At 34.2% G+C, this 13,539-nt stretch overlaps 1 protein-coding gene across 2 annotated transcripts in view; it reads right to left on the reverse strand.

The window, feature by feature from the left end:
- Positions 1 to 239: 239 nt before the first annotated feature.
- Positions 240 to 13,539, reverse strand: part of LOC140776186 (uncharacterized) — a 35,520-nt gene continuing 22,220 nt past the window's right edge. For both annotated transcript variants that reach the window (XM_073119805.1, XM_073119806.1), the window contains 14 exons: positions 13,130 to 13,337; positions 9,808 to 9,893; positions 9,258 to 9,489; positions 8,988 to 9,108; positions 8,045 to 8,181; positions 4,288 to 4,396; positions 3,294 to 3,336; positions 2,959 to 3,130; positions 2,507 to 2,577; positions 2,321 to 2,414; positions 1,702 to 1,908; positions 1,406 to 1,615; positions 674 to 1,087; positions 240 to 600 (listed from right to left, as the gene is read on the reverse strand). In XM_073119805.1, coding sequence (XP_072975906.1) covers positions 475 to 600; positions 674 to 1,087; positions 1,406 to 1,615; positions 1,702 to 1,908; positions 2,321 to 2,414; positions 2,507 to 2,577; positions 2,959 to 3,130; positions 3,294 to 3,336; positions 4,288 to 4,396; positions 8,045 to 8,181; positions 8,988 to 9,108; positions 9,258 to 9,489; positions 9,808 to 9,893; positions 13,130 to 13,337 — 2,230 coding nt within the window. In that variant the 3' untranslated portion in view covers positions 240 to 474. The remainder of the gene's footprint in view (positions 601 to 673; positions 1,088 to 1,405; positions 1,616 to 1,701; positions 1,909 to 2,320; positions 2,415 to 2,506; positions 2,578 to 2,958; positions 3,131 to 3,293; positions 3,337 to 4,287; positions 4,397 to 8,044; positions 8,182 to 8,987; positions 9,109 to 9,257; positions 9,490 to 9,807; positions 9,894 to 13,129; positions 13,338 to 13,539) is intronic.

Genomic DNA, 13,539 nt, shown 5'->3' on the forward strand with positions numbered 1-13,539 from the left:
ACTCGTGTGCTTGTGTATATATATATACACATACACACACACAGATCAAATTTAGGAATTATATCATTTGATTTGGAGCTTAGCTTTTTATAAAGCTATAATTCTTCTTCTTTTCTTTGGAGTTTTGACTTTTTGAAGAAAAAGGGAACCACTGAAATAAGAAGGATAAATGTGAAGGAAAGAAGAAACATGTACTATTTAACATGGTTGTAAGTTAAAAACACAGATCTTTTCCTCGTCAGATAGTAGTAACCAAAAAAAGAAAAAAAAATCTTAAACCCTTTTCTGCTGTACATAGATTGTTTGCTTATCTCTCCAAGATGACAATTCGAATATGTTCTGATGCTCTCCCAGTCTTGTCAACATAAAGAAGATCTATAGAAGCCATTTGTTCCGAGACTTGCAACAGCTATATATGAGTTCTTGATTTTCTTAAATAAAAAGTTGATTTTCAAATAAAGAGCCTTCTTACTGTTACATAGGTCTGTACAGGCCATTTTTCCTAAATACTAAAAACTCTCCTTCAAGGCGTTCCAACAGGTTAACCACTGAATCTCTTTTTGATCCCTTGAAATGCTCAAGGATATCCACTAATGCAACCTGCAAAACTGTGGATGAGCAGAAAATTGTTTCTGGTTCTAGACAAAGTGCACTAGAGAAAAGAATCATTTACCCCGTCATTGTTTCTGATCCATCCCATTACAGCATTTTCAGTAGCCTCCAACGCCTCACTGTATCTCTCTTCTTGGTCAACCATTTTGTGTAGCTTCTTCACAGGAGATTCAAAATCCAGTGCGTCATCACTCCGACCTTGCTTGACACAAGTACGGTTTTGATTATCGCAAGCAACTATCGTAGTACGCGAATACCTTTCAATGCTCTCTGAGACTTCAGATGCATCTTTAGCTTTGGTGCATGCTTCCCAATTACCTCTTTCAGCTTCTGTTTTAGCAACACGGGTGAATGATACTTGTGACTCGGGTACCATGGCAGAAACCTCCTCTGCAATTGTGCCCGCCAAAATTTCTTCCACTGATACACCAAGTTCTTCCATTATCAAGAAGGTCTTGATATGTTCGTAAGTTACCTGCAAGGCACTCAAATTTTCAATTAGACAGAGCAACAGAAATGAGATTTAGTATACTAGTTACCTACAAAAGATGCATTGAAAGTACTACGAATCTTCTGCAGAATATTTATGCTTTCGATGTCTTTCAACCTATTTAACAGTTTTCCTCTTAAAGTGGGCAAGATTAGTAGTAAGGCTTTCTCTTTCTTCTTTAACTTTTCAAATGATTGTACTTATTCAACTAAACTACTTTAAAATACAAAATCAGTACTAAAAGGTCTGCTATTAGTTTGCACATCGCCAATATACAATTATTGATGGATACAATATACCCACATTTTCTGGTAGCTCATCTTTGATGGGCTTCAACCTATCCTTTGATCCAGCCTTTGTAACTGCACATCGAACTTGCGAGGCTTTTTCAAGTGTTAGCTCTATGCTGTCGCAGAATCTGATCCAGCTTATTTCATATCCCTTCCGGGCAGCTTCAAGAACATAGGAGATAACTGTTTGTTCTTTTATAGGAACAGATCTACCAGAAAAATTCTGCAATATAAAAGGATTTTATTCTCCACCATACTGACAAAAAAAAAAATCAGCACCTAAATGTTTCTAAACGCAAACTTTCTTACTGCAATTTCCTGAAATGAGAGCTTATCCTTCTGCCACATTTTCCATGCATCAAACTTGGCTCCTGCAGGTTTTTGTTGAGAGCTCACATATGTCTCTCTTGGGATATGAGTTTGTACTGTAGTAGTACCATCCATTGGAAGGTTCAATTCTTTTGATAACTGACTGATGTTTTGGAGAAAACAGTCGCCATACCTTGTAACAAGGTGCTATACAAAATGAATGCATCAGATGCCATAAAAAAATGAGGAAATATGATAGACAAACATGTGAATAAACTATTGGCTTTAGTATAACAACTTAGAAGATGAAATCATGGACTTGTGGAGCTAAAAACTGCACATGTCGTTCCCCTAGGATGACAATAAGTATTGGAACCATTAGCCCATTAATTATTGCAATGCAATTACTATCCTGAAACTTCTGTGTTAGTCTAATATCTACACTATATTTGTATCACCTACAAAGCAAGGAATAAGAAGCTATTCCTCATGGGTCACAGACAGTTTTCACAGTAAAATCTATAATCAAAATAATTTCTGCTTCACCATTATAGCTAATACTAGAATGGAATACAAAGAACCCAGCAGGATGCTCCTAGGTCAGCATCTGGATATGCACCTGGTTAACACCATCAATGATTGCTAATCTAGCTCTAGTAGATGGCCTCATCTTTGTTAACTTTTTGATTGTTTGGTCCCCGCAGATAGCATATCTGAAAAGCAGAGAGTACAACAAAGAAGCAAACTAAGAACAGTAATTATTTTATCAACCAGATCTGCAACTACCATTAAGTTGTCAGCTTACGGAGCAGTTCCATTATCTTTAGCAATTTTCATCCTGATCTCCAATAGTAAATGGTAAAGTTTTCCTTCAGCCTGAAAGAAGAAAGTCAAAAGGAGCAATTATATTATCACAAAGTCAGATGCATGTGGTAGAAATCAGATTAATACTAAGAAGAAATACTACATACATGTGAATTTTGATAAATCGTTAGCTAGTGGATATTAAGCTAATAGTGTTAGAAGAACAGTATATATATGTGGTATAATGGGCAAATAACAATTGGACATAGTAAAAGGGAAGAATACTTATATTGTAAGAGTATTGTTCTAAAGCGCTCATATTGTAAACGATGTGTTGATAAAATAGCTTATTGGGAAGATCATCTCATGGTTATGATAAATAGAAGATATGGCAGTCAGATAAATTAATAGATTGCTGCTCCAAACACAAATAAAGTCCACATGGAGAATTACCTCACTGAACTCTTGATATTCAAGAGCAGCTAAAGATTGAAGATCTCCAAATTTAATCTGAGAACCTTCATGCTCTTCCTGATCAATCATCTCACTTGTCATTGCTAAAACCAAAGGTGCTTGATGCACAGTGTTTGCAGTAGAGAGAAATTGCATTCCGCTTGGACTAACACTAAAATAAAAAATAAGCAATTTAAGACACGCATTACCAGCCATTTATCCTTAACATAATTATTATATTAAACATTAGAGATATAATCACTCAAAATGTAACTATTCATTTGCAGTCCTAAAAAGAAAAGTAATTATGGGGAAAACATGAAACTTAAAGTTACCTTACAAACCTATATGCTTCCTGAACTTCCTCTTTCAAGAAACCTGTGCAAAAGTAATTTGAAATAACTTCAGAACCCTATAGATCAACTTTGCTGATTAACTCAATTGAAATTCCTCCACTAATGTGCACGTGTCAAAAATTTCCTTCCTTGAATCTGCTTACACTCCAATGCAAAAACTGACTATCCCAAATATGTAAACCTTACTGTACTCACTAGCTACTCTAAAAATTTAAGTTATTAAAGACCGATGATTTTTTATCTTTTGTATTCTAAGCCTTTATAATAGTTGGTGAATTAACATAATATCAGAGATGTAGCAAAGAGGTTAACATAGTATTAGAGATGTAACCAAGAAGAACACATCGCACAAACTAAGCTGCTAATTTGTCACGCTCATGGATAGAAAGAACAAAACGAGTGCTACCAAAAGTACAGAGGTGACTATAGTCCTGCTTAATGGAGAAAAGGACCTCATGAGGAGAGTGACTACCTAGAAGAAGGGATGGCATTAGGTTGATAAGATAACCAGAGGTTAGGAGAGCTTCTACTTAAAAAGGTGTGACAGATGAATTGAGTAGAATAACACTTATAGTCTCCAAAATGTCGATGGTTGTATTTAACAACACTATTGCTCATGAGCGTCGGGACAAGATGGTGAAAAATGAGTGCCATGAGAATGAAAAATAGAATGCAAAACACATATTTTTCTTTCTAAATAGCCATAATTCTATGGAAGAGTTGCTGAAGCTAAAACATGAAATAATCATAGAATATTTGATCCAAACGGCTTGAACAAAGATAAGTCATATAGAGCCATGCTTGGCACGAGCTTTTAAAAAGAAAAAAAGAAAGACCAACTCAGAGGAGCATATTTTCTCGAGTATTTAACTATACAGTACAAGATCAACCACTATGAAAAAGAAGATAGATGAGTTAATAAGCTACATTAAAAGAGAAACAGTTGCATATATCTTGATTATAATGATGATACCCTGAGATATAAGTAGACCACCGAGTGACTTCCACCAGTTGGACGGATAATCTTTCCCAAGTCCATGAAATGGAAGCTTGTCGTAGTTGTTACTGAGAATCTTCTTAGACTGGAAACCAGTAGAGTAATATTAACATTGTTATAATGCTATTAACCAAAGAGACAGAAAACAGCCAGTGGTAACTTTTAGAGTGAGCTAAAATAGATTTCAAATTTTTTACAACAGGTCAAACCTCCAAAGCACAATAAAAGGATAAACACCAGGGTAGAATGCTTGCATAAAAATAGTGTACTGAAATATGTAAGATGCATGTGTAGTATTCTAATTTGTAAGATGCAAACACAATAAGCTACTTCATACCTAGAAAAAATTTGAAGATTTTGATACTTCTACTTAGTTTTATGTGCATTTACTGAAAATGAAGAGCTGTAAGTGATAAATTAACAGTTTCTAATAAATAGAAAAGAATATTGATCTACTTAAGTATTTTCTATTGTCTATGAAATAGTGAGCTAAAATTCCTCGATTCTTCCATTTTTTCATATATATATATATTCAAACTTCAAAAAGATGTAACTTGCATTTACTGGATTTACTTGGTAATTCAAAAGAAATGTTCTTTATGGTACTAATTTTGGGTTATAAGGTCTTGACTGGCCAAGTAGGCAGAATAAGCATCTTACTACCTGATTTAGGCATAGATGGTCATACATAATTAATGTACATAAGCTATAGATCTCTGCCTTTGTACATTACTAATGTGCCTATTGATACGACCTGATGAAGGGTTGCACTCGCATTGTCCTAAGACAGCAAAAAGTGCTTCCTTTGCTGTTTTTGGGAATCGGTGTGTATTGGCTCGAGCTAGCCTCAAGTTGGTCTCAAACTCCTAGAGCAATGCGCACCGAGATTGTGGGGAGCGCACTGAAGCAAGGTTGATATACTGATTTGACTTGAGCTGGCATGCTGGTGCGTATAGAGCTTTAGGTGGTGGATCTGGGAATTGTTGGAGGCCGATGTAGTGGAAGGGTTTGGCTTGGTGGTGTAAAAATCTAGAGTTTGGATACAGTAGATAATAGATGGATTTGGCAAGGGTTGACAGTGGATTCTGGCTAGGGATGAAGATAGGTCTCAACCAGGATGGAGGTTGATTGTGGGTTAGTACTGATGAAGGGATGGAGGCTGAGTGGTTGATGGAGGTGGCTTGCAGATGCAAAAGGATTCTAACGATGGTGGCGAGGGCAAGGACTTTTCTATTGGAGGTAGAGATGGCTAATGCAAAGAGAGACGAGAGGGAAAAGTCAATGATAAAAGAGACAACTAGGGCAAAGAAATGTAGAGAGATAGAGAAAATAAATTCATTTAATAATACAATGCATGTCTAAGATATAAGCCATAAAATCTTATTTATAGGAAATAAAATAAAGAGTCCTAAGCTAACTAAAACAGATTAAGAACAAACTAAAAAACTTATCAATCCAGCTTCTGTATCTCTCTCAGATTAGATCATAGTTCCCCCTAAATAGAATATGAATCCGACTAAAGTCGAAATACCAAAAAAAAGGTAGATATCGACATCACCGAATCAATATATCTGGTTTCATATTTTCGAATGTCTTATGACTATTTGCTGATTATTTTGCAGAACTACACAGACTATTAATTCCTGCAATTTGGGGACTCATCCTAGTTTGACTCGACTTAGACTTGGACTCTAACACCTATTTATGTATGAGAAGCAAGGACATTAATATCTTCACCTATCTATCTATATTCTAAATAACGTACAATCTACTACTACTATAAAAAAGTAGAAACATCGGAAGATATAGACAATGAACAATTGCTGAATCATACAAAGGAGCGAAGGTAAACAATCAGCATTATAAGAATAGAAGTCACATCCACCTTCTGATTTGATTTGATAAACAGACGTGTTTGGGTAAATGGACTCTCTTCATACAATGACAAATAAGGAAAGACTGTCAGAACCAGAGCATGTAAAAAAAAATTCAAGTAGTAAACTACCTGGGGGCCAACTACCTTATCTCATTAACGAAGCTGAGTACATGAGTAGAGGGTGCACGTGCTCTGCACGTGCACAGCCCCTTCCCTCTCCTTCTCCGGCACGCGACGAGGCGCAGATAAGGGGGGATTTCATCTAATCCGAATCGGATTAGATTTGGTCATCTTCTAATCTATAAATTAAACCCTAATCCTCTCTCTCCTCAACCCCCTCCCCCAGCTTTCTTCTCCTCCTTCGTTTTCTTTCTTTTCTCACCATCGGAATTATCGCTGTGGAATCGGATCGCCGGAGCATCGCCGGAGGAATTTGGGACCACCACATTCCTCCCCGGTGGTGATTTTTAGTACGTGAGCTAGAGATTTGAGATTTCGGTTGTCTTGCCTAGACTCAGGTGAATGGGTTCACTCACATATTATTTTATTATATTTCGTACCTTTGTCAGACCATGTAAATTTTCTGTGTGCAAATTATTTATTTCACCCTTACGTACAAAAATTTAATTGTTACAATTCTTGTGTGCAAATCTATTTATTTTATCCGTACATGCAAAAATTTAATTGTTATATTTTCTGTGTGCATTTAATCATTATACTCAATGCATCACCATACTTCGTGCAAATATTAAAATTTGTGAAAAGAAAAATGAGACTAATATTGGTACGACTTAGAGAACAGTCCCGGTATAAATCGTTTGCGATTTTCCGTGGTGACTCAAGTCTATCTGAAAGTCCAGGGGAAAATCCTAAATTAGATCACTGCGGTGACTTTCTTAGGTGAATCTGGCAGGATTAGAGAACAGTCCTAGGATGAATGAGAAAATTTTCTAGGTGACTCTAACTTCTCTCAACGGTTAGAGGAAAAGACAGAGTGTGTTGATCACAGGGTGATACCCTCTGATAACCCTAACCGGATCAGCTATGAAGAAAAGTCCCGAACGTCATCTCGAGGTAACTTTTAGTTGATGTGGATCCACAGGGTTTAGACCCATTGAGACATATGACAGTATAAATATTGAAAAAATATTAATATGTTGAAACCGTGTAAGGTTACAAATTGTGACTCTCTATTGTTATCATTGTCATTATTTAAAAAGCATGCTTATTACAAATTATTATGGATGTTGTTGCTGTTAGTTTAATCTTTTTCCGCATTAATATAATGTAGAATTTTATTTGGTTTTCGAGTGAATTCCACTCATTGAGCTATAGTTGTTGGCTCATGGATTCTATTTTTTTTGTATTTATTTATCTATCTCAGGTAATAGTCAGCGGGGCGACTGAGCGAGATGTACCCGAACTCCACCTTCACTTAGGATTCACCTATTTACTTTTCCGCTCTTTTAGAATTAATGCTTTAGCTTAGAAGTTTTATTTATTTAGTTTAGAGACTCAAAAAACATTAACATTGTTTTATGTTATTGCAATTAGTAATAAAATTTAATAAAGCATATTTTTATTTTATTTATTTATTTTGCAATCGTACACGTAGAAAATATTGATAAGGCTTTGTGTATCTCAAGTATATTGAGATGCATGGCCAGTTATGATTCCTATTATGGGTCGTGACAAAGACTATGGAAAAAAGATTCCATCCAAAAAATAAAGACGTAAATGCTATTAAACATGGTTGGTAGTCAAGGCCTCAAAAGGTTCTAGGAATCAACATTATCAAAAAGAAAAGCTTAAGTAAATAATGTTAAAAAGAGAAAATGAATAAGGAATAGAATATACATGAGATCCACGGAGAACATCAATAGGCATATTGAGGCCCCAACGACCACCACAAAATTTTATGCAAGATAACAACAAAAAGGATTCTCTAGACAAATCTCTTTCCTCTTTAGATCCTATGCAATTGTCACAATTTCCTGCAGAACAAAAATGTGTATACAAAATTAGGCTAGCTACAATGAAGCACAAATAGGAATACCGGGATATGACAAATCCTTAAAAAATAAGATACAAATACGACAATAAATAAATTAAGAAAGTGTGTGTGTGTATATATATATATATATTTGTAATCTATTGTCAACCAATGCAATATATGGTAAAAAATGCATATCATTACATCCACAACAAGATATTCATAGCCCAAAAGTTCATAAAAAACCCTGGTAACCAAGTATCCATCATTAGATAATATATATGTTTATATATACTAAATAGGTTAATGCACCATGCCACCAAATGACCAATAATGATTAGAGTTAGGACAAAAATACATGTGTAAAACATATCCACACCATACAAATTAAAACATATGCATATGACATATCATGCATGTATCAGGACGCATCCAAGCCATATCCAACAAATAAAAATTAATGTTTTAATTGCATAATCCTTTTGGCATATCTGATACATATTGGTGCTATTTCGATGCCATTTTCATATCTAATACTTATCGAATACGTGTATGGCACCTAAAATAAGGTTTGTGTTTTCCAGGCTAGCTATAAGAGTATCAAATTATTCAAGATCAATATTTTGCATGCCCTTTAACAAACACACTTAATAAAACGATAGGTACAAGAGTTAGAAAAGTGAGCTGAGGTCAGCAGTTTTATCAACACAAAATGCTCTCTAAAATGTTTAAACATAGCCAGAAATAAAAGGAAGAGGAGCTATTGCAAATGAATAAAGCAACAACACAAAGCTTTGGAGAGCATACCACAGTTACTTATGCTGTTCTCGCCAAAATACTGCAATAAAAACTTCCTGCGACATGTAGTCAGGAAGCAATACTTTTGTGCAGACATAAATGACTCCAAGATGGCTTTTCGTTGATTTTCCTATAAAGAGTTCAAGTCAAGGAAGCTAGACGAAAAATAAAGATCTATAGCAACTCCTATAGGCAAAAAATACAGAAAATAATTATTTACTGAAAGAGAGTAAAATATAGACTAGTAGCTTTATTTAAGCACAACATTAACATGCATACACTTTCGGCTTCTCCACAATAAAAGTCAGCTTTTGCAAAATCACTTCTTGAATAATATAGCCAGCAAATTGAAGCCAATCCATCTCTGCCACACCGCCCACTTTCTTGATAATATGACTCCAGGCTCTTTGGGCAGCCATAGTGTATTACACATCTTATATTTGGTTTATCAATACCCATGCCAAAAGCAATGGTGGCAACCATCACTCGAGATTCATCTCTAACAAAAGATCTGCAAAAACAAGCATACCACTCAAATAAGGATGTGACTTTTTTACATAGTGCAAAATTTCCTTGTAATGACTAATTATTATTAAAAATTTCATAATCCTAGAGAAGACTTCAATATCCTAGCTCATTGACCTAGTGAGATACATGCCCATAGGCTATCGGCACAGCATATGCCTCTAACATAAAGCACAACCTGTATGGATCCTGCAGCAGATAGGGACTTCTCAGGTTCGGCCTAAACCAGGCAGGATGACAGTCCACAGACTTAAAGAATATACCGATATGACACTAAGTAGTATTCCAATGGATAGAAGAAAACCTATGAGACTCCTCCCGAGCTTTACTGCCCATTTTGCCATGGTATAAACCAGCCTTTATTCCAGCATTACTCAATGACTCGTAAATCTGAAAGAAACATATGGTGGTTGGGTAATGCTGTTTCAAGTAACAGACAACCTATTTGTAATTTGCCAAAGTCCAAAAATAATAGATAACCAATTACATTCACATGTTTAATAGGGTGAAAACATTGACATAAAAGAACTGTATGGATAATTAAAAGCATTTCTGTGCAGATACAAAAGAACACTATATACGATTATGTGACAGAAAAATAATTCAGTGTAGCATACACCTAGAGATGACTTGGGAGTAACTAAAGTAACTGTAGACACTTTGGGTACAAATTAGATATCAATCTTATTGCTAGCCATAAATCAAATAAATAAACATAAAGTAAACAAAAAATAATACTTTTGGTACAAATCAGATAACTATTTTACTGCTAGCCATGAAACAAATAAAAATGATCCACTAGTAAGTAATATTCATTTTGCTTGTCAAATTGTACAGCAAGCTTTGACGGCAGCATATTCTTGAAGACAGAATCAAAAGAGTTTAGGAAATTTAGTTACTGAAATCAACCTAGTGCTGGCAGAGGTAATGACAATGACATCTAAGCATTTCAGTAAATGAAGGTACGTGGCAAATTCAATAATGATGGAGATTATAATGGTGATAACTATTGAATAAATCAAATTTCTTATTTATCAACAAATCAACCATTGCACTGACCATATATATAGGGTTATTTTACATAATTGCCACCGAAAACTTTCAAAAGATCATAATTGGCATTACATTCTTGAGGAATATCAAAATTCTCACTAAAATCTATTAATTCTTTTAGAATGACCATTATGGTTAATTTTTAATGAAATATTTCTAACAGACTGTTGCTAAAATTAATAAATACAGATAAATGACTAAAATACCCTTCTTTCTTGAAGTTTAGAGCATAAAATATTAACGGCAATTTTTGCCTTGCATTAAAAAGATACTTTTCCTTGTACTATGATATTGGTTAAAGTATTGGATAAACTTTGAACCATTTTAAATAATTTATACGAGGACAAAATGGTCTTTTTTGAATCTAAGTTTACTTTTAATCGTGAATAGTTAAATTTAACTAATGGAATGGCATCTTGAAAGAGCACAAAGATTTCGGTGTAAATTTTGATATTTAAACAAATGTAGTGGTAGTTAGGATATTTTAAAAGATTTAGTCGCAATTATGTAAAAATCGGATATATATATATATATATATATATATATATATATATATAGAGAGAGAGAGAGAGAGAGAGAGAGAGAGAGAGAGAGAGAGAGAGAGAGAGAGAGAGAGAGAAGATGAAGACTTTTGTGATACTTAGCAAAAAAATTGACCAATATACTGAGCATCTAAACTGAAATTCCATAGATAGATGATAAGAGAATGAAAAATTCCTCACTGTAATTATAATTGCTCAACCAACCAAATAAATTACTTAAAGGGGACAAAAGAAAATACTTGAACTCTTCCTAATCAAGAAATATTTGCTACTTGCTGACCAATTGAAGACCAAATGACCAACTGCTTCACAAAATTATGGGAAAACATTAATTAGCAAGTAGCTCTACATAATTTATGTTGGCACAAGAAATGACACCTCAAACTATGCGCATGAGTTGAAAGATACATGGTCACTGTTATTTGGACATGTAAAATAATACATGCTACGGCCACGACATTTATGAGAAAAAGTAGCTAGATGTACATCTATAAAAGTCCAAAAATATCAAGTATCAGATCCAGTAAAGGATTTAAAGACGAGTATCAACACACACACACACATACACACACACACACACACACATCTATAGTTGGAAACAAAAGCTTGAGTTATAGAAACAGAAACTATTCATAATCTATGCAAAGACAATTGTGCATATACATAAATATGAGAAGCAAAGGATTGATGTAAAACAAATCATGCAATGACTAATGCATAAACATGCTTATAAATAATGGGAGTCATGTCATTAAGATACATGGCTTATATGTATAAGTAATGCACTACAAAGACATGGAACTCATATAGAAAAAAATGCTCAGAGAGACCTCTCCTGGTTTTCTTCTGCTAAAACAATAAATAGTTAGAGAGTGTCAGTTGATAAGATAAAAGTGTATCTCAAATAATGCATAAGATGCTACTTCTATAGTGAGAGTGATGTCATAGTTGACAAGATAATAATATTATCAATGTCAAGAAAGTCTATTTCCCAAAGCCATTAACCATAATAAGAAAATTAAATTCTGTATGAATCATAAAAACAGCTTCTACAGGTGAAGCACACAAACAAGTGGCTGATACTAGAGCGCTACTGAACTACCAAATCCAGTGCAAATAAACAGAAGTTTTCCAGAAACACGACATCAAATTGAGGTTCATATTTCACAAAGAATTCCAAGACTTCAAGATCAGGATCTAGTCTAAGTAAATAATGAAATACAAGAAGGTGATATTAGTATAGTGGCATGACAGTGTGTTGATGACCTTTAAGAGGCTAAAGAAGTTCTAAAAAAAATGTCTACTTCAATTTTTTCTGTACTCGTCATTCTGTGGAAATAGTGAAGATTAATAACTTCAAATAAGGATTAAGGTATACATCATAGAGATTACAAAAATACTCTGCGCATCACAACATGCTAAATTGCAAATGTGAATGGCCACTCATACGCATGTGACATATATCTAATATCTATATGTGTGCATATATATATGGGGTTAGACAATGCAAAACAAAATCAACACCTTTGTCGCTATTGAGTGCTTCTAGGTATTTGCAAAAACTCATAAATGTGGAAAAATGCAAGTACTTTTTGAGTCTTTTCTCTCCTATCTGTGAGTGTGTTTGGTTGCTAAAAAGTAGAGTTTAATGAAATACTATTACTCTCTTCTTTTAAGAAAAGAAGTCTAAAAGAGAAAATGAAATTATTTTCTATAGGTAAGAAAGTTATTTCTTTAATTTATTTTTTGTAATTAAACATCAAAAGTAGATAAATTCTTGAAAGCGAGTACTTTCTTCTCACACTTTCTAAGAACCGAACACCTCCTTAGGATGAGATTTAGTGAATGCCATGACAAACAATGGCTCAAAAAGTGAAAAAACTTGTTTTCCAAGTTTGAACATAAGATTTCTAGTCCAATTCATATACTTACAATATACACATATATAATATTTGTGTGGTGTGTCTATTGAATGTTCACAAGTGAAAGTACATAACATATGATGATAATAGAGATAGTAAAAGTGCAAACCTGTTCAGTGTCTTTGATGGTAGTGCAATAGATAATAGTTGAGCCAGCACTAGCATTGTATTTTGAAACTTCTTGTACAAGTTCATCCAGAAATGACATAGATCGGTTGCAATGCTTAACACCATAGAAAAGGTTTTTGCGATCAAATGAGCCAATGGTAATGTAAGGATCACTCATGATCAAGGAGCACATAATGTCGCTCCGTACCCTTCAAAATGGATACTACTTAGGAAGTGGTAACATTACTATTTATAATGGCAGGAAAGCAGAGTAACAATAGAAAACCTACATAAGAGTAATGAAAATCATCATGGTTACTAAATCAAGTAAAACCATAAGAAATAAACCATTAATTAACAACTTAAATATTACAAAGTCCCCAGTTTGAACTTAAAAAGTAATGGCATTGA

This window comes from Typha angustifolia, chromosome 14, assembly GCF_048772165.1.
Source record: "Typha angustifolia cultivar Huaian chromosome 14, ASM4877216v1, whole genome shotgun sequence".
Classification (NCBI taxonomy): domain Eukaryota; kingdom Viridiplantae; phylum Streptophyta; class Magnoliopsida; order Poales; family Typhaceae; genus Typha; species Typha angustifolia.